General features: G+C 41.6%; 2 protein-coding genes across 5 annotated transcripts in view; one reads left to right on the top strand and one right to left on the bottom strand.

Moving 5' to 3' along the window:
- Nucleotides 1-3,626: 3,626 nt before the first annotated feature.
- On the bottom strand, nt 3,627-5,292 carry LOC112443477 (basic proline-rich protein-like). The gene is made up of 2 exons (XM_059880094.1): nt 4,791-5,292; nt 3,627-3,847 (listed from the first exon to the last, which is right to left on the bottom strand). The coding sequence occupies exons 1-2, from the start codon at nt 5,290-5,292 to the stop codon at nt 3,729-3,731; spliced, it is 621 nt and encodes a 206-aa protein (XP_059736077.1). The 3' UTR covers nt 3,627-3,728.
- RBM6 (RNA binding motif protein 6) overlaps nt 4,828-22,610 on the top strand; it is an 89,479-nt gene continuing 71,696 nt past the window's right edge. For 2 of the 4 annotated variants that reach the window (XM_002697034.6, XM_010817853.4), the window contains exons 1-2: nt 4,828-4,901; nt 19,629-19,739. In XM_002697034.6, coding sequence (XP_002697080.2) covers nt 19,696-19,739 — 44 coding nt within the window. In that variant the 5' untranslated portion in view covers nt 4,828-4,901; nt 19,629-19,695. Of the gene's footprint in view, nt 4,902-5,268; nt 5,441-19,628; nt 19,740-22,610 lie in introns of those variants that run through there. The other 2 variants (XM_015459644.3, XM_010817854.3) reach the window with 2 other exon arrangements.

The raw sequence follows: 22,610 nt of genomic DNA, 5'->3' as shown, positions 1-22,610 counted from the left end.
GTCTCTGAAGCAATTACTCAATAGCCTCATGTTAATTCACCCAACAGTTTAGGGATGAAGGAAAGTCTGAAGTCACTCCTCTGATTATCCCTGTTGCTCCAAGCACCCCAGTGCAATGTCCTGTCTCCGTCTCAGTCCTATACCGGAACTGGGGGAGCCCTGCCCCCGGGGCTTTTCTTACAGTCTCAGACAGCTGCCAGTTGGAGCCCATGTCCACAAACTGGACTGTGACTGACACTGAAAAAGCTGTGGCCTTTTATGAGAGATGGCTTTGCTCAGGGCTATTAAACTCATGCACATAGTTTACGGGAAGCTTTCTCCTCCCTTTTAGTTAAGAATATGTGAGAAAATGCCCAATTCCTTAGCTATCCTTGTCTTCACAGGTCATTCAGTAATTTTTCTCTTCATTGGCTCAGGAGGACAGGCTTCCTCCCTTAGAGTAAATATCATTGATACAGTTTTACTCTCACTAGTCCTGCCATATTACAAGAGTATAAGCCAAGAAGATCTCATATTCTCTGATTTGAACAGAAATATGCTGACTACATTCCATTAACCAGAAGCTTCAGCCCATAGAATTGATCCCCAAAGAAGACAAATTTAAAGATTTCTAACATACCTAACCAACCACAACAGTCTCCATGTGACCTCAGGGTTTCTTTGAGTCTCTTGCTTTCAAGCACATCAGCTCTATCAGATAGCACCTCTGTCACTTGGAAGTATTGCATCTCCTTAGCCAAGCAAGTGACCATATATCCCATGAGCTTCTAACTAACGCTTGAGTGTACGTCACTCTATGGACTTGCCTAGTGGTCCAGTGGCTAAGATTCTGTGCTCCCAATGTAGGGGGCCCAGGTTCAATCCCTGGTTAGGGAACTAGATCCCACATGCTGAAACTAAAGATCCTGCATGCTGCAACAAAGATCAAAGATCCATGGGCCGCAACTAAGACCTGGCACAGTCAAATAAAACAAATAAATATTAAAAGCATAATTCTCTTAAAAAAAAAAACCCTCTGTTTTAATCTACCTATTGATCTACATTTGAGTATTGGGACAACCCATCCTAAATGTCACTTTTGCTGATAGAATTACAAAGAAATAAATCTAGGTCTTTTGGGATAATAGCACTTGTCAATTCTGTTATGGCTCTGTGGCACTGTATGACATTATTTTAAGCCTTGGCCTTTGCCACAAATACCAAGCTACCCTGTACCTCCAGGTCAGGGGCTCCTCAAAATCTCAGCTTTCTGTTTTGTCTAGGCCCATGATTTGCATCGACCCAGTGTGTCATCTCTACAGCAGCAGTAATGAGGACTAGTTGTAAGTGTTACTCGCTCAGTTATGTCTGACTCTTTGTGACCCTATGGACTGCAGCCCACCAGTCTCCGTTGTCCATGGAATTCACAAGGCAAGAATACTGGAGTGGGTTGCCATTCCTCTCTCCAGGGGATCTTCCAGACCCAGGGATCAAACCTGGCTTTCCCTCATTGCAGGCAGATTCTTAACCATCGGAGCCACCAGGAGGAAGCACAAAGGTAAAAGACCTCTGTTCTTCCACAGATTTCTTTTTTTTTCATAACTGGAGTGGCCATTTCAGAACCTGAGGTGCTGTGAAGAAGTTGCAGCTGAAGTGAAAAGGCCCGATTGTATCCAGAAGCTGGGATCTGTTCCAGCCCTGTTGCTGTCTTGCTGGTGTGACTCAGGGCAAATTCTTTAATGACTCTTTCAGCATCTTCAGCAGTTTCCCCCTCCTACAAATATAACATTATATAATATGAAGTATTCTGAACTAATAATAAGAATAGTCAGTCCTTTCCTGGGAATTTCAAAGAGGTTTTCCTTCCTGCCTTTATTTCTTTTGCAGTTCCTAGTAAAGCAACTGCCTTTCCTAATCTGCTGGAAAATTTCATCTGTGGTCCTTGTATCATCTGTATCTTTCCTGGTTCCTGTCTCTCATTTTAACATTTGATCAAGTCTCTACTTTCAGTGCTGAAGAGTTATGGCCCCAAGTGTGATCAAGGCAGCAATGAACCACAGGCAGCAGAGCAGCCTTCCTCTTTGCTGGGCTCATCTGTGTGAGAATTTTAGGGGCTGAAAGTGAGCCAACCCACCTCTGCAACTGGATGTTGTACTCCCCATTCTGGGTGAGGGCGCTGTTCTGGATCAGCTCTTCTAAACAGTTCACACTTTTTGGTCTTAGGTAGTATACCCACTCTAGTACTCTTGCTTGGAAAATCCCACGGACGGAGGAGCCTGAGCCTGTTAGGCTGCAATCCATGGGGTTGCTAAGAGTCGGACACGACTGAGTGACTTCACTTTCACTTTTCACTTTCATGCATTGGAGAAGGAAATGGCAGCCCACTCCAGTGTTCTTGCCTGGAGAATCCCAGGGACGGGGGAGCCTGGTGGGCTGCCATCTATGGGGTCGCACAGAGTCGGACACGACTGAAGTGACTTAGCATAGCATAGCATAGTATAAACAGCCTTACAAGTACTATGGGCCAGTGTAAGTTTAAAAAAAAAAATCCAGATGCTTCCTCTGAAAGCTCTCCATCATCACCCTAAGGAGAAGGGGAAAGTTGTCAACAGCATGAGCCCTGGAGTAGGACTGACTTGAGTTGGAATCCCCCCATCTTCTACTTTCCAGCTGCAGCAAATTAATCTTTCTGGGCTTTGGTTTCCATAACTATAAAAGGGGATATCATGTGGTTACTGTGAAGATTAAATGAGATAATGAAGGGTCAGCACCAGGCCAGGAGCAGAGTTGTGATAAAGGGTTGCAATTATTATTGCCCAAGGAGAGTGGGCATAAGGTAAAAATAATTAGTTCCTTCATATGTTTACCTCTTGGAAGGACAAAGTACTATGTGATAAGGGAGAGATCCACCAATAATGGCCCAGTTTGGGAAGCAAAGTACCCACAGTTCTGTGTAGGTGTTCTTCCTCTTCCCTGAAACCTCTTAGTGCTCCAGTCTAGTCTATAACTCACTCCTTCATTTGCAAAGCCATCTCATCCAGGCCCAAGGCTTTAGGTACCAGCACCAGTGATATGTTGATACCTCTCAGATTTGCAGCTCTAACCCTGACCTTTAATTTGAACTCTAGGCAAATGTAGCCAATTGCCAACTCCAAATCTTGTCTACTAGGCATCAAAAACAACCTACCGAAAACTGAGCTCCTCTTCTTCCTGCCAAAATTGCTCTTCCCACATTCTTCCATCTTTCCAGGCAGTCTCCTAGCCAGCTGGCCTGCTTCTGCCCTTTTCACCTTCAGCCTATTCTCCACATAGAAGCCAGAGGGATCCTATTTACCTGGAAATCACGATGTTATTCTGTTTAGAGCCTCCCAACAGCTTTCCATCTCCCTCCTTACAGAAACCAAACTCCTTTGAGCAGAGACTGTGTATCTTGTTTAGTTTGTCACCTCTCTTCCATAGCCACCCCCACTCCCATCGCCACCAGAGCAGCAAAGTTTATCAGCTTTGTTCAAGCTCCTGTAACTCCAGTACTTGATCCAGTGCCTGGCACACAGCAGGTGCTTCATGAAGTTCTTGAATGAATGACTTCCAGACAAGATGCCTGAGAAGTGGAAAAGTAACTTTAAGGACTACTTAACCCAACAATCTCTTTTCTCTACAGATGAGGATTACTTTATTTTAGAATAATTTATAGGCTTTTCTTGCAGCAGACTTCTTTGATTCCATGATGTTGAATTCAGGCTCTATAATCAGGTTACCTTCCCTGAGGGGACACAGTTTGAGGATACTGGGTAGCTGGAATCAGCAAGCATTTCAACAATGTACAATCCACTTGGAAGCTTGGAGCTGGCCATTTGAAGAACATTAGCTGTGAGGAGATTCTGGACGTGAGCTGCACACTGAAAGTTGTGCTGCCCCGTTTTCCACTAGATTGTTGATCTGCAGATACCTTCCTGTTCCTCTGTGACCTCGCATAAGTCACTCTCGGCCAGATTTATGGCTCGTGAGCTAGCAAGGCCTCGTGGAAACTGAGTGGAATTTCCTTTATAGGTAGGGCTACTAAACCTTTAAGACAGATGATACCCACCAGTGTATCTGTGAATAGCACTGAAGATTAAATGAGATAATGAAGGGTCAGCACAAGGCCAGGAGCAGAGTTGTGATGAAGGGTTGCAATTATTACTGCCCAAAGAGAGTGGGCATAAGGCAAAAATAATTAGTTCCTTCATATGTTTACCTCTTTGAAGGACAAAGTACTACTACCCACCAGTGATATTCTTGAGCTGGGAATGGCTAATTTGAAAACTCATCAGAAGGAAAAGAGGACGACCGTGTGATTACTGCTCCTCTATCCTTTGGGAGGGTCGGGAGCCAGGCTCTTATGTGGGCCACAAACTCCTGCCCCGGAAGGCTTAGGTGGAGATTTCCTTCACATTAACGGAGAGTAAGTCCTTTTTAAGCTAGGCAGGCCAGGGTCCAGTCCGCACTCTGGCAGGGAGCAAATCTCGAGAAAGCCAAGCCACCCACAGACTGCACGCTTTGCTCATACTCGGAAGAGCGAAAGAAGACGAGCGGCCGTGGGCTAAGGGCCAAACCACAACCCCCAGCAGGCCCAGCGGACCGGGGCAAGGAAGCGCACCCTCCCATTGGACGTGGGCAATAGCGTGCCCCTCACGCCCCGCCCCCGCAGGCAAGCACACACCCCCGCCCCGCCCCCGGCCCCCGCGCAGGGTACGCCGGGAGTGGAGTCGGCGCGACCCGCCGCTGTGTACTCCATCTCCCGGCGGGCCGAGCGCTAAAGGCGGCGGCACCTTTGTGGAGGCAGCGGCCCGGCGCGGAGGAAGTTCCGGTCTCCGCGGCGCTGGGTCGGTGGCGGCGGCTAAGGATTAGGAGGAGCGGGCCGCGGAGGCCGCGCTGCCTCGGTAAGGGCTTGGGGTGGTAGAGAGGGCGTGCGGGAGCCAGCGGGGAAGGAGCCGGCCTGGCAGGCCGCTCTGGACGTCGCGGGCCCGCGCGGCCTGGAAGCTGCGGCTTCGGTGTCGCGGGGCGGCCGCGGCCTCCCTCAGGAAGAAGAGAGTCAAGTGGCGGTGAGGGAGGCGCCGCCCACGGGAGGAACGCCCCAGAACGGTCGCGGGCCCGGGGCGGGGCCCGGCCTGGCGGTGGAATTACCGGTCCCGTCTCGGGGCGGCCGGGGGTCCGTGGCTGGCGCGTGGTTGCGGTTCGGTGCTCTTGGTCCGAGGGGCTGCAGGCAGGCGGCCCTTTCTTCCTCCTTTTTTCCCCCTGCATTTGCAGGAATCTGATCCAGTTGTGAGGCATCGCTCGAAAGGGAGTTTTTCTTGTGCTTAGCACGTAGCTTCGCCCTCAGACCTGGACAGACCGGAGTGGGCTCGGCCGGACAACAGGGCGCGAGAGCGCGGAGTCCAGCGCGCCGGGCTGTAGAACCTGGATCCCGGGGAGTGGTCTGGTGGGTCCTGTGCCAGTTGGGCGAATGTGGGAGGACAGGGTTATTTCCTCGTATTATGCACTCTTTAGATTCCTTTTAGTAGTGTATCAGTAAGTCTGTTTTTCTCTTAACTTTAGAATTGATCTTGTGCTACCGGGCTTAACTCTGGGCGTGCATTTTTTTTTTTTTTTAATAAAGGAAAGGGTCTTGTTTTGTAGGGTAAACTGTAAGGGTAATTGTATTTTTTGCACATTCCAGGTATGCTTGTGAACATCAGAGTTGCGGGATCTAGGTGGAGTTTAGTAGACTCTGATGCTCCCGGTCACCCTGGTTCATTTTTCTGAACTCTGGATCCTGCCCTCGGTTTGTTAGCTTTCAACTTCCTGTTGAGTAGTGCCGCCACTGTGAATGGTTTAATAATGTCAACATCAGCAGACTTGTGAGGACTATAGGGAGAGGTTTCAAGAACTGATAAGTGAGGGTAGGACAAGCAGTGTCTAATGGTATGTTACCATTTTAGTGAAACACACAAAAATTGCACCTGAACCTTGCCTGGTTAATTAGTATCTAACCAGGTACCTAGCCTATAGAACAGGCTGTTTAGGATAGGCTGTTTTTGGACATCTGTAGCATTCCTCTTCATTTAATTGTTACCAGAATTGGGTTTACTTTTGTTGCCTTTGGGAGCCTAGTTTTTTGTAGCCTTTCATAGGAGAATTGTCAATGGAGAGGTTACAAAGTGAATGCTCCTGTCTTATTGAAGATACATGGGCAAGGTTATACTCTTCTGCCAGTGTTTAAATACATAAAATAATGTGTTAATAATCTAACTCAAAATTGTAAAAGATTAAAAAACTGTTGGAAAATTCTGAAATTTTTAAAGATCATAAATCATGGAGTCATCTTGCTTAGAATAGACTTTCTGCTAGACTTCCACAGTAGTTGTTCATTTCACTCACTTAGGGGGCATCTGTTGGGTACCTTTTATAACCTTCCTATCACACTGTGATAGGAACTGTAGGAGCTCTAGAAATTGATAGGATTTGAACTGTTGACTCCTCCATTAACTGAGCAACATTGGATAAATTACCTAACTTCAGTTTTCTCATGTGTGAAATGAGGTTAAGAAATGCAGCCACTTTGAAGGTTGTTGTGAGGTTTACGTAATCCTTTTAGGACGGTGCCTGGTGTGAGGAAAGTGTTCACTGAGTGTTAGCCGCCACTGTTACTTTAAAAAAAATTTTTGTCACTTCCCTGGCAGTTCAGTGGTTAGGACTCTATGCTTCCAGTGCAGGGGGTGCAGGTTCCATCCCTGGTCTGGGAACTGAGAGTCCACATGCCATGTGGTGCAGCCAAAAAATTAAAAAATGTTTTGTTGAGATAAAATTCACACACCATACATTTCACCCATTTAAGGTGTCTAATTCGATGTTTTTTCATGTATTACAGTACTTTTTTTTTTTTTTTTACAAAGTTGTGATAAATATATTTTGTTGCATATATTGTAATGAAATTTTCCATTTAAGCCATTTCTGTATGTAAAATTCACATATAATTCAGTGCATGAATTACATTCACAATGTAATGAAACCATCACCACATCTATTTCTAAAACTTTTTCATCACCTTAAACAGAAACTCTAACCATTAAGCAGGTAACTCCCTTACTCCTTCCCTCTAGTTCCTGGTAACCTCTAATCTGTATTCTGTCTCTCTGAATTTGCCTGTTCTGGGTACCCTATGTAAGTGGAATCATACAATAATTATCCTTTCATGTCTGACTTTTTTCAGGTAAAATAATGTTTTTAAGGTTCATTCATGTTGTAGTGTGTATCCAAACTTCATTCCTTTTTTTTGTAATTAAAAAAAATTGAGATGTAATTGACATCTACATTCCCTTTTAAGGCTGAACAATACTCAGTTGCTATGTATAAGCTACATTTTACTTACCTGTTCACTTGCTGGACAGTTGGGTTTCCACCGTTGGCGATTGTAAATAATGCTGCTGTGAACATGGGTATACAAATATCTCTTCATGCCCCTGCTTTCAGTATCTTTGTGTATATGCCCAGAATTGGGTCATAAGATAATTCTGTGTATAGCTTTTTGAGTACCCACCATACTGTATTCCACAGCAGTTGCATCATTTTATGTTCCCACCAGTAATACGCAAGGGGTCCGATTTCTCCACATCCCAACACTTGTTACTTTCTGAGTTTTTTTGTACAGTAACCACCTGAATGGGTGTGAAGTAGTCCCTCCATCTCTTCCTTCTGCCTCCCTTTTTCTTAGCCATTTTGACCATTTTAAAATGTTCATGTCAGTGGTATTAAGTACCTTCACATTGTTGTGCAACCATCATTACCATACAGCTTCAGAATGTTTTCGTCTTCTCAGACTGAACCTCTGTGCCCATTAAACAATAGCTTCTCATTCTCCCCACCCCTTCCCCTGGCAACCACCATCCTACTTTCCGTCTCTCTGAATTCGCCTGTCCTAAGAAGCGAAAAGCAAAGGAGAAAAGGAAAGATATAAGCATCTGAACGCAGAGTACCAAAGAATAGCAAGGAGAGATAAGGAAGCCTTCCTCAGCGATCAATGCAAAGAATTAGAGGAAAACAACAGAATGGGAAAGACTAGAAATCTCTTCAAGAAAATCAGAGATACCAAAGGAACATTTCATGCGAAGATGGACTCGATAAAGGACCAGAAATGGTATGGACCTAACAGAAGCAGAAGATATTAAGAAGAGGTGGCAAGAATACACAGAAGAACTGTACAAAAAGGATCTTCATGACGCAGATAATCATGATGGTGTGATCACTGACCTAGAGCCAGACATCCTGGAACGTGAAGTCAAGTGGGCCTTAGGAAGCATCACTATGAACAAAGCTAGTGGAGGTGATGGAATTCCAGTTGAGCTATTCCAAATCCTGAAAGATGATGCTGTGAAAGTGCTGCACTCAATATGCCAGCAAATTTGGAAAACTCAGCAGTGGCCACAGGACTGGAAAAGGTCAGTTTCATTCCAATCCCAAAGAAAGGCAATGCCAAAGAACGCTCAAACTACCGCACAATTGCACTCATCTCACATGCTAGTAAAGTAATGCTCAAAATTCTCCAAGCCAGGCTTCAGCAATACGTGAACCGTGAACTTCCAGATGTTCAAGCTGGTTTTAGGAAAGGCAGAGGAACCAGAGATCAAATTGCCAACGTCCGGTGGATCATGGAAAAAGCAAGAGTTCCAGAAAAACATCTGTTTCTGCTTTATTGACTATGCCAAAGCCTTTGACTGTGTGGATCACAATAAACTGTGGAAAATTCTGAAAGAGATGGGAATACCAGACCACCTGACCTGCCTCTTGAGAAACCTATATACAGGTCAGGAAGCAACAGCTAGAACTGGACATGGAACAACAGACTGGTTCCAAATAGGAAAAGGCGTACATCAAGGCTGTTTATTGTCACCCTCCTTATTGAACCTATATGCAGAGTACATCATGAGAAACGCTGGGCTGGAAGAAGCACAAGCTGGAATCAAGATTGCCGGGAGAAATATCAATAACCTCAGATATGCAGAAGATACCACTCTTATGGCAGAAAGTGAAGAGGAGCTAAAAAGCCTCTTGATGAAAGTGAAAGTGGAGAGTGAAAAAGTTGGCTTAAAACTCAACATTCAGAAAACTAAGATCATGGCATCTGATCCCATCACTTCATGGGAAATAGATGGGGAAACAGTGGAAACAGTGTCAGACTTTTATTTTTGGGGGCTCCAAAATCACTGCAGATGGTGATTGCAGCCAGGAAATTAAAAGACGCTTACTCCTTAGAAGGAAAGTTATGACCAACCTAGATAGCACATTTAAAAGCAGAGACATTACTTTGCCGACAAAGGTCCGTCTAGTCAAGGCTATGGTTTTTCCAGTAGTCATGTATGGATGTGAGAGTTGGACTGTGAAGAAAGCTGAGTGCCGAAGAATCGATGCTTTTGAACTGTGGTGTTGGAGAAGACTGTTGAGAGTCCCTTGGACTGCAAGGAGATCCAACCAGTCCATTCTAAAGGAGATCAGTCCTGGATGTTCTTTGGAAGGAATGATGCTAAAGCTGAAACTCCAATACTTTGGCCACCTCATGCGAAGAGTTGACTCATTGGAAAAGACTCTGATGCTGGGAGAGATTGGGGGCAGGAGGAAAAGGGGATGACAGAGGATGAGATGGCTGGATGGCATCACTGACTCGATGGACATGAGTTTGAGTGAACTTTGGGAGATGGTGATGAACAGGGAGGCTTAGCGTGCTGCGATTCATGGGGTCACGAAGAGTCGGACACGACTGAGCGACTGGACTGAACTGAAGTACCCCATATACATAGAACCATAAATTATACAATATTTGTCCTTTCATGACTGGCTTATTTTACTTAGCAGGATATCTCCAAGGCTCATCCATGTTATATCTATCGGAATTGCATTCCTTTCTGAGGCTGAATGGTATTTCATTGTGTGTATATATTACATGGTTTTCTCATCTGTTGATAGGTACTGGGTTGTTTCCACCTTCCACCTTTTAGCTGTTGTAAATAATGCAGCAATGAACATGGAGGGGTGCACATATCTACTTAAGTCTCTGCTCTCATTTCTTTTGGGTTTATACCCAAAAGAATTGGAATTGTTGGATCGTGTGGTAATTCTGTCCTAAATTTTTGAGGAACTGCTGTATGCTTTACACAGTGGCTGCATACACTGTACATGCCTGACAGCAATGCACAGGGTTCACATCTCTTCACATCCTCACTAGCTTCTGTTAGGTTCATTTGGTTTTGTTTTAATAGCCATCTTAATGGGTATAAAGTGGTTATCTTGTAATTTTGATTTACATTTCTCTAATTGTTAATGATGTTGAGAGTCTTTTTATGTGTTTATTGGCCATTTGTGTGTCTTTGAAGAAATGTGTATTCAAGTCCTTTCCTCATTTTTGAATCAGGTTGTCTTTTGTTGAGTTTTAGTTTTCTGTATATTCTGGATATTAATCCCTTATCAGATATGTGGTTTGCAAATATTTTCTCCCATTCATGAGTTGCCTTTTTATTCTCTTAATGGTGTTCTTTGAAACATAGACATTTCTAATTTTGATGAATTCCAGTTTGTGTATTTTTTTTGTTGACTCTGCTTTTGATGTCGTATCCAAGGGATCACTGCCAAATCCAATGCCTGAAGCTTCTGGTTTGTTTTCTTCTGAGTTTTAGAGTTTTAAATTTTAGGTTTAGGTCTTTAAACCCTATTTGGGATAGCTTTTGTGTATGGTGGTGGGCAGGGGTCGCACTTCATTCTTTTGCATGTGGATTTCCAGTTTCCCTATGAGCAGTTGTTGAAAAGGCTGTCTTTTCTCCTTTGAATGGTCTTGGGACCCTTGTTGAAAATAACTTGACCATGTATGTGGGAGTTTATTTCTGGGATCTCTAGTTCATTGTTCTTTATGTCCTTACACCAATACCACACTGTTTTGATTACTGTAAATTTATAGTAAGTTTGAAATTGGGAAGTGAGTGTCCTCCAGTTATGTTCTTTTTCAAGGCTATTCAGAGACCTATGAAATTTCATATGAATTTTAGGATGGACTTTGAAATCAGATGGTCTTGAGTTTGCTTTTCCTCATATTAGTTATATTGTTTTGGGACAAGCCTCTCAAACTATTTAAGTCTCATTTTCGGAGTCTGTGAAGTGGGGATTATAACAAAATTTACCCCATGGAGGACCTGTGATTATTAAATGAGAGAACCCATGTAAAATGCATAACTGTGGCAGAGTCAGTACTTAACTATTCTTGCCTTTATTATTGTTTCAGAGAATAGAGGTAGACATACTCAGAAAGGTCCTTTCCAGCTTAATGTGACTGTGATTTTAAACACCTGAGCATAGTAGCAGTAATAATAATATTTAGTACATTGTTGCTTTAAAATTTTTCAAAAAAATTTTTGGAGGCATGACTTATATATCATAAAATTCACTGACTGTAGCTGTTCAGTTTGATGCAGTCATCACCATAATTCAGATTTAGAATGTTTCCAACACCTCAAAACATTCCCTAGTTTCTGTTTGTTGTTAATCTCCACTCCCCACTCTAACTGCAAGTCCTGGCATCCACTAATCTGCTTTCTGCCTCTGTAGTTTTATGTTTTTATGTAACTTCATACAATTGGGATATCTGGCTTCTTTTACTTGTAATTTTTTTGAGGTTCTTCCATGTTGCATTTCCTTTTAGGAGTATATCACATTTGTTTATCCATCTGCCTGTTGATGGACATTTGGATTCTTTTCAGTGTTTGGCTATTATTCATAATAATAATGTTGCTATCAATATACTTCTTATGCACGATCTCATTTACTCCTTATAGTAATCATATGAAGTAGGTACCACTATTATTCCCGTTGTGTAGGAGGAGAGCATTGAGGCATATAGAATTTAAATATAACTTACCAAAGATACATAGCTGGAATTTTTTCTTCCTTTTTTTCCCCCCTCGACTGTGCTGAGAGGCATGCGGAATCTTAGTTACCTGACCAGGGATTGAAGCTATAGTCTCAGTATTGGAAGCATAGAGTCCTAACCATTGGGCCATCTGGGAATTCCCAAAAGCCAGAGTTTGAATTCAAACCCAGGCAGTCTGACTTTAAAACACATTCACTTAGGCCAGTGGTCTTGAAATTCTCTTGAACCATCTAAAAGGATTAAAAATTTTTCACTCCTAAAATTTTGAAAAAATTGTTTGCCACTTTGTCCATTTATAAGTTGACATCTTAACACTTCTGTCTAGATGGCTGCAAAGGATGTATTTTCTGGCATAATATATTGCATGTGTGCTTTAAATATATAGTTGACAAAATCTTGGAACTGATGATTTTATTTATGGAAAATGTCTGCATTTAAATCTATGGCAAATCAAACCTTAATATCAGTCATTTAGCCAAATGAGTCTGCATCAGTGGGAACATTCTAAGCCCCAATGATTTTTGAAATAAACTCTTAAAATAGTACTAACATTTACTGAGCAATTTATTTATCAGGCACTGCTCTAGTGAATTTGCATTGTCATTTTATCCTGATAACTATGAAGTAGACATTATCTTTATTCCGGATTTGGCATTAAGTTAAATCACTTGCTCAAGGACGTACCTTGTGGCCGAGCCATGATTTCCCTTCCAGCAGTCGAGCTGTGAACCCCACCAGCACAGTAGGTCCAGAGACTGCACTCCTGTCCCTTCACCGCCACACTGTGCTATCTTATAAAACTTACTTTGCTATCTTATAAAATTCACTTTTAAACTAGGAACCTGACTGTAATTTGCTGATGTAAGGGGTGAGGATATAAGAATATTTAAAATCTGGAAAATTTCTCTTCATAAGAAAAAGTGGCTCTAATGAAGTGTTTAAATGTCCTAACAGTAGTGAAGTCTAATTTATGCATGAGCTTGAGATCCCTGTAGGATGGCCAAGTGGCCATTTCTGGCAGACATTTGGATTTCATGGGAAAGTCTAAGCTAGTGATGGAGATGTGGAAATTATAATCGTAGAGATGGTAGTGATAGTGATTAAATTGGGAATGGACAAGATTGGCCAGTGTCTTAGCTTGGACTGCTAAAACAAAACACCGTAGATTGTGTGACTTAATAACAACTTTATTTCTCACAGTTCCAGAGACAGGGCAGTTTCAGATTAAGGTGCCAGATAGTTTGGTTCCTGGTGAGATCCTTTTGGTTTGCAGACAGCTGCTTTCTTGCTGTATCCTCACATGGTACAGAGAGAGAGCACTCTCTTTTATTCCTTCTTAGAAGAGCATTAACCCCTTTCCTAAGGGCTCTACCCTCATGACCTAAGTACCTCCTAAAGGCCCTATCTTCAGTTACCATCAAGTCAGAGATTAGGACTTAAACATGAATTTTGAAGAGACACACACATTCAGTATAGTCCATAGCACCCAGGGACAGCATCATGAACAGTGCTAGGGAATGTAATAGAGCCTAGTTAGCATATTTGGTGGACATTCATTTATTTAGTCAACTGATGTTTAAAGGTTTTGTATTGGGGGGGGTGTTTTTATATGAGAGAGACTGGAGTATGCTTATGAACAAAAGCAGATAGCATATTATAAAGTAGAGACATTACTTTGCCAACAAAGGTCCGTCTAGTCAAAACTATGGTTTTTCCAGTAGTCATGTATGGATGTGAGAGTTGGACTGTGAAGAAAGCTGAGCGCGGAAGAATTGATGCTTTTGAACTGTGGTGTTGGAGAAGACTCTTGAGAGTCCCTTGGACTGCAAGGAGATCCAACCAGTCCATTCTGAAGGAGATCAGCCCTGGGATTTCTTTGGAAGGAATGATGCTAAAGCTGAAACTCCAGTCCTTTGGCCACTTCATGCGAAGAGTTGACTCATTGGAAAAGACTCCGATGCTGGGAGGGGTTGGGGGCAGGAGGAGAAGGGGACGACAGAGGATGAGATGGCTGGATGGCATCACCGACTCAATGGGCGTGAGTTTGAGTGAACTCCGGGAGTTGGTGATGGACAGGGAGGCCTGGCGTGCTGCGATTCATGGGGTTGCAAAGAGTCGGACACGACTGAGCGACTGAACTGACTGAGAGTGATAATATAGGTCAAAAAAGGAGTTAAGGGACTTTGCTACTGTGTCAGTAGCAGTGGTTTTGAATCTGCCTTGCACTGCCGGGGACGTGGATTCAGTTCCTGGTCAGGGAACTAAGACCCCACATTCCACAGAGCAACTGAGCCTGTGCTGCAACTAAGACCTGATGCAGCCAAATATTCAAAAAAAATAATAGTTAAATGATAGTGATAGAACAAGGTAAGGGTAGAGTCTTCAGACTAGTCTTTAATCTTCGTACACAAAAACATTCCAGGAAGATTGTGGGCTTGTGTATTTTTAAACAAATCAATATGCAGAACTTTGCCTTCAACAAATGCTGTTCTTAAGAATGGATGTTGCTGTTGAATGTAAGAGCTGTAACTCTAAAACTCTTAGAAGAAAACTGAAGGGGAAAGCTTTATATGTTGGATTTGATAATGATCTTTTAAAGGATATGACACCAAGGGCACAGTTAGCAAAAGGAAAAATAGGCAAATTGGACTTCATTAAAATTAAAAACTTCTGTGTTCAAAGAATACTGTCAACAAGGTAAAAGGCAACTCACAAAATGGGAGAAGATACTTGCAAATCACATGCCTGGTAAGGGATTAATAATTAGAATATGTAGAAAACTCCTAAACTCAACAACAGCAACGAATAACCTGTATCAAAAAATAGGCAAAGGACTTGAATAGACATTTCTCCCAAAGAGGATGTAAAATGGCTAATAAGTACGTGAAAAGATGCTCAGCATCATTAATGATAAGGGAAATGCAAATCAAAACCACAGTGAGATACCACTTCACACCCATTAGAATGGCTGTTCAGTTCAGTTCAGTTGAGTCGCGTCCGACTTTTGTGACCCCATGGACTGTAACCCGCCAGGCTCCTCCGTCCATGGGATTCTCCAGGCAAGAATACTGGAGTGGGTTGCCATTTCCTTCTCCAGAATGGCTGTTACTAAAATACAAAAAAACAGAGTAGTAAGTGTTGGTGAGGATGTGGATGAACTGGAACTTGTATCATTCTGCTAGGGTTGCCATAACAAAATACCAGACTAGGTGGCTTAAACAACGGAAAATTATTTTCCTGCAGTTTGGAGACTGACGTCTAAGATCAGGGCATGAGTAGGGTTAGGTTTTGGTGGGGCCTCTCTCCTTGACTTGCAGACGGCCCTCTCCTGGCCATGTCCTCACATTAGCTTTTCCCTGTCCTGTGCATGCATTTTTTGGTGTCTCTTCCACTGACACCAGTCCTGTTGAATTGGGGCCCCACCCTTGTGGCCTCTGTCAACCTTAATTACCTCCTCAAAGGCCACGTCTCCAAATACAGTCACATTGGGAGTTAGGGCTTGAAGCTGTGGGGGGCACAATTCAGTCCATAACAGAACCATTTACGCACTGTTGGTGGGAAGGTAAAATGATGTAGCTGCTGTGGAAAACAGTATGGTGGTTCCTTGAAAATTAAAACTAGAATTGCCATATGATCCACCAGTTCTACTTGTGAGTGTATATATCTCCAGAAGAACTGATCTCAGATATTTGTATGTGCATGCTTATTGTTAGGAGAAGGCAATGGCACCCCACTCCAGTACTCTTGCCTGGAAAATCCCATGGATGGAGGAGCCTGGTAGGCTGCAGTCCATGGGGTCGCTAAGAGTCAGACACAACTGAGCGACTTCACTTTCACGCATTGGAGGAGGAAATGGCAACCCACTCCAGTGTTCTTGCCTGGAGAATCCCAGGGACGGCGGGGCCTGGTGGGTTGCCGTCTGTGGGGTCGCACAGAGTCGAACACGACTGAAGCGACTTAGCAGCAGCAGCAGCAGCAGCTCATTGTTAACATTATCCAAAAGATGGGAGAGTCCAAATATCAGTGGAAAAGTAGGTAAAATATAATATGTGTACACTGGAATTATTATTCAGCCTTAAAAAGAAATGAAATTCCGATAGATGCTATAATATGTATGAACCTTGAAGACATTATGCCAGGTGAGAAAAGCCAGTCATGAAAGAAGAAATACTGTTTAATTCCACTAGAATTAAGAGGTACTTAGAGTAGTCAAAACTATATAGACAAAGTGGAATGGTGGTTGCCAAGGACTGGGTTAAGAGAGAAGTGGGGAGTTACTGTTTAATGGGTACAGAGTTTTGGTTTTACAAGATGAAAAAAGCTTGGATGGATGGGGATTAAAGTTGCAAAACACCATAAATGTACTTAATCCCTCTTAACTGTAAAATGGTAAACTTAAATGTATTTCACAATTTTAAGAATAATTTTTTTTAAATAGGTTTTTATTGATTCTTCATTTCCACCTCCCCTTAATGGGGGATTCTCTGGTAGCTCAGTTGGTAAAGAATCCACCTGCAATGCAGGAGACCCTGGTTTGATTCCTGGGTTGGGAATATTCCCTGGAGGAGGGAAAGGCTACCCACTCCAATATTCTGGCCTGGAGAATTCCACAGACTATATAGTCCATGGGGTTGAAAAGAGTCAGACACAACTGAGTGACTTTCACTTTGCTTTCTTACTAATGCTTCTCTCATTTTACCAAAAAGTCACCTTTTCATTTGATATCTAAGTGAAATACACTACCCTAGGGAGGATCCCCTTTCGGACACCAAACAGCATTTATGTCATCGCCCAATGAAGAATATTTGGGTTGTTCTCTCTCTTTTTTTTAAAGCTATTGTGAGTAAAGTTGTTGTGAACATTTTTCTACCGGTCTTTTGTTTTCGTGTATCTTAAGCAGATACTTAGAAGTTCAATTGCTGGGTCATAAGTAGTATTTCTCAGACCAGTTTCTAAATTGGTTGTACCATTTTGCCGTCTTTTGAGTAGTGTATGAGTTCTGATTGCTGGAAATCCTTGTATATTTGATTTTGGAAGTCTTTTTAATTTTAGCTGTTCTACTGGGTGTGTATCGGTGGTTTTAATCTGTTTTCTTAATGACTAATAATACAGAGCATTTGTCAGACATGTGTTACAAATATTTACTCCCTGTTCTGTAGTTTACCTATTCATTTTTCAGTGTCTTTTGAAGAACAGATTTTAACTTTTATATTTTCTTTATGGTTAATGCTTTCTGGTTCCTTTATAGAAGTCTTTGCTGATACCATCTCAGTGGTGGTTGTTGTTTTTTTTTTGCTTGGCCATTTGGCTTTTAACATCTTTGTTCCTCAATCAGGGATTGACCTTGGGCTAGCTACCTCAGTGAAAGTGCCAAGTCTTAACCATTGGACTGCCAGGGAATTCCCTATGTTTTCTTTTAGAAGCATTATAGTTTAGCTTCTACATTTATGTAGATCCACTTTCAATTTTAACTTTTGAATGTGGTATGATGGTAGGCAAAGCATGGTTCTGGAGAGGAAGCCTGAAAAACCACTATCACAGTTGAGGAGCAGTCTTTTCAAGGCCCTATAACTGAAACGAATACATTTAATTTTTTTTTTTTTAATGAGAATTTGGAGGGGATGGGGGCAAGGGTGCTTCCAGTAGCCACTAATTCTAGCTCCAAAAGAGCACATTAAAGTTGCTGCTGTTTAAAAACTCATAGTTGGATCTTAGTTGGGTAGATGCTCCCACCAATTCCTGCCTGTCGTGACCCCTTGATGCTATAGCTGAGTGTCCTGTTTGCCCCAAAGCATTTACTTTGGAAAAATTAGAGTGCTTAAAGCAGAAACAGGCCTGCTGTAGACCACAGCTAAAACTAATGGAATGGGACCCCCAGTTCTGCTTTGTTGGCGTTTGGAACTTAGGTCATGATTTAAGAGGGATGGCCCCAGGTTTTGATATTATGCTGCTAGAGGTCGATTTCTTGGACCTGTGCAGGATGGACTCGAATCAAAGTGTTTGCCAAGAATTTTTTATTGATCATGAATCAAAGGCAGAGGAAGCTCGAAAAGAGTCATCTGACATCATGGTTCTAACCTTAAAGGCTGCTGACCTACAATGGGGAGGCTTTCCCAAACCCACTGGTTGGTTTCCAAGAAACCAGAGTCCTTCTTTATGTTCTGGGGGAGTGTGCTTATAAAGCTGAAAGTTAAAGGAATCCATGAGAAGGGCGTCACTGGATTGTAGTCCATAGCTTAACGTGATGCTTGTTGTCTATCAGAGAATGACCTCTGTTCAACCACTCTTCATGTGGAGTTACTTTTCACTTCAACCGTCAAAACTCTCATTTGCCTATTTACTACCACCACCAAGATCAGAACCTGCAGACAAGGTCTGCTACCTCCACTGCCTAGATCCTACCCCCAGTAGATGCAGCACAGCAATAAGCAGAAGGGGCCCTGTGGTGAGTAAAACTAGGCTGTAAGTCCAGGTGAACTCATGTGTCTTGCCTGAGTATGCTTGTGACATTCTAAATTTTTTCACATATGTATTGCCTTGGAAACGTCTAACTTCTCACAGTATTTTCCCTGCAACTTCTCCCTTATCTGTGAGTCTATAGTCTGCTTTTTTAGTTTTATTAGCAGTGCCTGCCACTTTTTCCCCCAGAGTTCTGTTAGGTAAAACAGAGGAAAGTACCTTGCATCAGTCCTTTAGCCTCTCCCCCATACAGGACAGAACATTACTAGAACAGAAGTACATAGTTATTTACAAATCACTTTTCCCTTTGGTTTAGGGGAGGGAGCTGGGAAAGTGGGCTGCCACTGCTTCAAGACAAAAACCACTGCCATGCTGGGGAGAGGGGTGGGTCAGGGATCACCCAAAACTTTCTGATTATTTTGAGGATGACTTTTTCTTCATTGAGCATTCATTTGGTCATCGTAAAGCTTTGACTTTTCTAAATGCTGGACAAAGTTGGTTCAGACTGCTTATTTTTTAATGTTTCTGTGGAGGAAGAAGGCTTTGGAATTTCATAGTGTGCTATTTTTGCTGACGTGGGTTGTGTTTTCACTCTCTCGATAGGGTACTCTGATGCAGAAAAGTTTTCAGTTTTGATCAAGTCTACTTTATCTGTTTTTTCTTTTGTTGTCATGGTAAGAGACCTTTGCCAAATCCAAGGTTATAAAAGTTTGCCTCCTTTTGGGAATTCCCTGGTGGTCCAGTGATCAGGACTTGGCTCTTCACTGCCTGGGCCAGGGTTCAGATGAGGAACTGGTATGCCACAGGCTGTGCCGTGTGACCAAAAAAAAGTTTGCCTCTTTCGGTAGCTGGAGTGCAGGTCTTATGAGGCCTTCTTAGTCATAGGTTACGTGCTCATCTTCAGAGCAATCGCTGTGGTAATAGACTACTGATTGGCCAGGCTGAATAGTGTAGGATCAGCCACGTGGACTGAGGGTAGTAAATAAACATGGTAAGGTGCTGTTTCCAAAAAGCATATAGAATGGGTGCTGGAAAATTTAATAAATGTTTTATGAAGCATTCTTAGTACTTTGAGAGATTGATGGTGCCCTTTTAAAAATTTAAAATGTGTTTTTGTTGCTGTAAATTAATATATAAACGTATAAAAGTGACTTCTAAAAATATTCTTGCTGATGTCCCTGATAAGTCAAACAGGAGGAAATTGGTTTAGTCTTTACTTCATGTACCCACATACTCATTTATTGTGGTTTGTTTTGTACAGGTACTGCTATAACCAGAGTTTGGTAGCAAAAGGATCTACTTATTGGGCCCTCTTGACATAGAAAGAGATGTGGGGGGATTCTCGATCTGCTAACAGAACAGGACCTTTTCGGTAAGTCTTAAAATTTGAATATCGAAATGTCTGTTATAACAGTGTAGATGCTGTATAACATTTATGGCCTACTATAAAGAGGGATATTTTCTTTGTGTAGAAATAGCTTTGATTTTTTTCTCTGATTTTTAAAAATAGAAACTACTTAAAATTTTTCTAGTCATTTCTAGAGTGATCGTCAGAGTGAATACCTAGCATGCCAAGTATTTTGTGTATTAGCATTTTTAAAATATTAACAAAAAATCCCCCAGTTTTAAAAAATATTTTTTATCTTTTTTAGCAAAGTAATACGCAACTAATAAGGAAAGCTAGTAAAAATGTATGTAAGTGTTTATAAATGAATGTGAATGTTTCATTAAGTGCAGTAATTTATGTCTAGAATCCAGAGCTCTGTCTTTCCTAAGACACATTGTATTTCAGCCACCAGAAATAGTTGTGAGGAAGAAAAATTATTTACTTAATGCAGTTTCCTAAGCTGCATTACAATTTTAGGGGTTACTGGATACAAAGATAAGTAGAGAATGTGGTACCATTCATAGTTGTAAATGAATTATAGATTTGTAGGGAGAATGAATTACATTCTTTATATACAATAAAATTATATAAAATATTGAATTTATAATTCAATAAAGTGAATTATATAATCGATTTGATAAGTGGAGAAGGTGGTACCATTCATAGTTGTAAATGAATTATATCATAGATTTATAGGGAGTGAATTTTTTATAGCCAGTGTAATAAACACTGATGATGATATTTTAAAAACTTTTGCATTGTGTTTGCAGTTAATGAAATGCTATAGGAATGTGACTTACGGCTGTAGTTTGTGTATGGCAAAGAAATCTTACTTTTAAAGTTATACATTAAAAAATATTTATGCTCCAGGGAATTCCCTGGCAGTCCAATGGTTAGAACTCCATGCTCTCACTGCCAAGGGGCCTGAGTTCAGTCTTTGGTTGGGAAACTAAAATCCCACAAGCCTCTGCAGCATGGCCAAAAAAAAAAATTTATGCTCCAATTGAAACTTTTGTTACAAGTAAGTTTTCTTTTGGACTGGCAGTCTGCAGATCTTCCAGTGCAAATTCAACAGTTATTTTATTATTCTGAAGTTTGAGGTTCCCATGGAAAATTTAGTTAGAAAAGTAAGTTTAAAAGTAAATCCATGTAACACTTAGTAAAGCTAATTTCATGAATAAAGGGATCTTTACTTTCTGCTTAGCAATCTTTAAAGCAGTGGTAGTGATGCTGGTTCAGAGAAGGCAGTGGCAATCCACTCCAGTACTCTTGCCTGGAAAATCCCATGGATGGAGGAGCCTGGTAGGCTGAAGTCCATGGGATTACTAAGAGTCGGACACGACTGAGCGACTTCACTTTCACTTTTCACTTTCATGCATTGGAGGAGGAAATGGCACCCCACTCCAGTGTTCTTGCCTGGAGAATCCCAGGGACGGGGGAGCCTGGTGGGCTGCCGTCTGTGGGGTTGCACAGAGTTGGACACGACTGAAGCGACTTAGCAGCAGCAGTGATGCTGGTTATGTTTTTCCTTTAAAAAAATTAAGGTCTGGATCAATGGTCAACAGGCTGCAGCTTGTTTTTGTTTGACTGGAACATAGCCCTGATCATTCGTTTACAAATTGTTTATAGTTGCTTTCATGTTGCAGGGGCAGAGTTGAATAGTTGTGACAGAAACTGTAAAGCCTAATGTAATTACTGTCTGACTCTTCATGGAAGAAATTTGCAGATCCCTAGTCTAGATTAGTGCGTTTGTACTTTAATGTTTAAAAATCTATTCTTTTACTTATATTTATGGATAATTGTTTTCTGCATAAGGCCTTATGCTCTGTTTACACTGAGCCTTCAGAGCTAAAGAAATAACTTCAGCTCTATTGCATCACTGAAAAATTTTTTTCAGAACATTTTTTTCTTTGAATTTATTATATAAAATTGTATTTCCCCACCTTAATTTTAGTTTAAATATAGTCATTACATGCCATTTTTTAAGGTCTTTGACCAGAGAGAGGCATAGTTTATATAGCATAACTTTTGGGAGGGGACTAATTTGGTGAAAAAAGGTATTTTGCAGGAAAATGATTTTGTATTTATTTTAACAACTTGTCTTAAAAATTTGGTTGAAAATGATTTTCATAGTCACTGCTGTTTCATAACTGGTAGAACTGTTTCTTGAATAGTCTACATAAAATACAGTTCTGAGAACCCTAGTATAGTGATTACTGTAGATGTATTTGATTTCAGTTTTATCTGGTAAGGTAATCCTTAGGGTAATATTCAAAGACAGTGTTGTATGTGTTTTGGTCAGAGAACATGTAGGTTTAGATAGCTCAGCACTCAGCCCATGAATGTCTGCTTAAGCTTAAGTCTTCTACAAGCTAGCTGTTGGGATCTGGTGACACTAGAACTAGTGGTAGTGTCTTAATTTTAGCATTAAGTTGTATTATTTATGAAGCACATTTAAACTTGCTTCTCTTATGATGAACCCCATACACATAAATAATGTTAATATTTTTGTGTTAATGAAGCTAATGGAAGTTATGTTCTGAAAATCTATTAAATATGTATCATTCTACTGTTTGGGTTACTATTGTTAAATTTCTGTTACTCCAGGAAAGGGTTTGGCATTGCTCTTGAACTGAGTGACCCAGGAGCAGTTGTCTGTTGAGTCTTTCTATAGCAGTGTAGTCTGAGTTCAGAAGGGTCATGTAATAGAACCTATATTTTCTGAGAGGAGAGAACTGAGTGGAACTTGATCTCTTAATACTTTTGTTTTGCTGCTGAATAGCAGGTAACCACTCAGATCGTTTTATGTTTCCCTTTTTTATGCCCTCCTCTCCCTTTCCAGCTCAAGATCCTAGG

The sequence above is a fragment of the Bos taurus genome, chromosome 22 (assembly GCF_002263795.3).
Source record: "Bos taurus isolate L1 Dominette 01449 registration number 42190680 breed Hereford chromosome 22, ARS-UCD2.0, whole genome shotgun sequence".
NCBI lineage: Eukaryota > Metazoa > Chordata > Mammalia > Artiodactyla > Bovidae > Bos > Bos taurus.
This window is presented reverse-complemented; position numbering and strand designations above follow the sequence as displayed.

Excerpts from the sequence above, each read along its gene's own strand:
- LOC112443477 (XM_059880094.1), bottom strand. The coding sequence starts at position 5,292 with ATGCCTCACAACTGGATCAGATTCCTGCAAATGCAGGGGGAAAAAAGG. Across the intron at positions 3,848-4,790 it reads GGGCCGCTGCCTCCACAAAG|CTAATGTTCTTCAAATGGCC; the intron begins GTGCCGCCGCCT and ends ATCTCCTCACAG.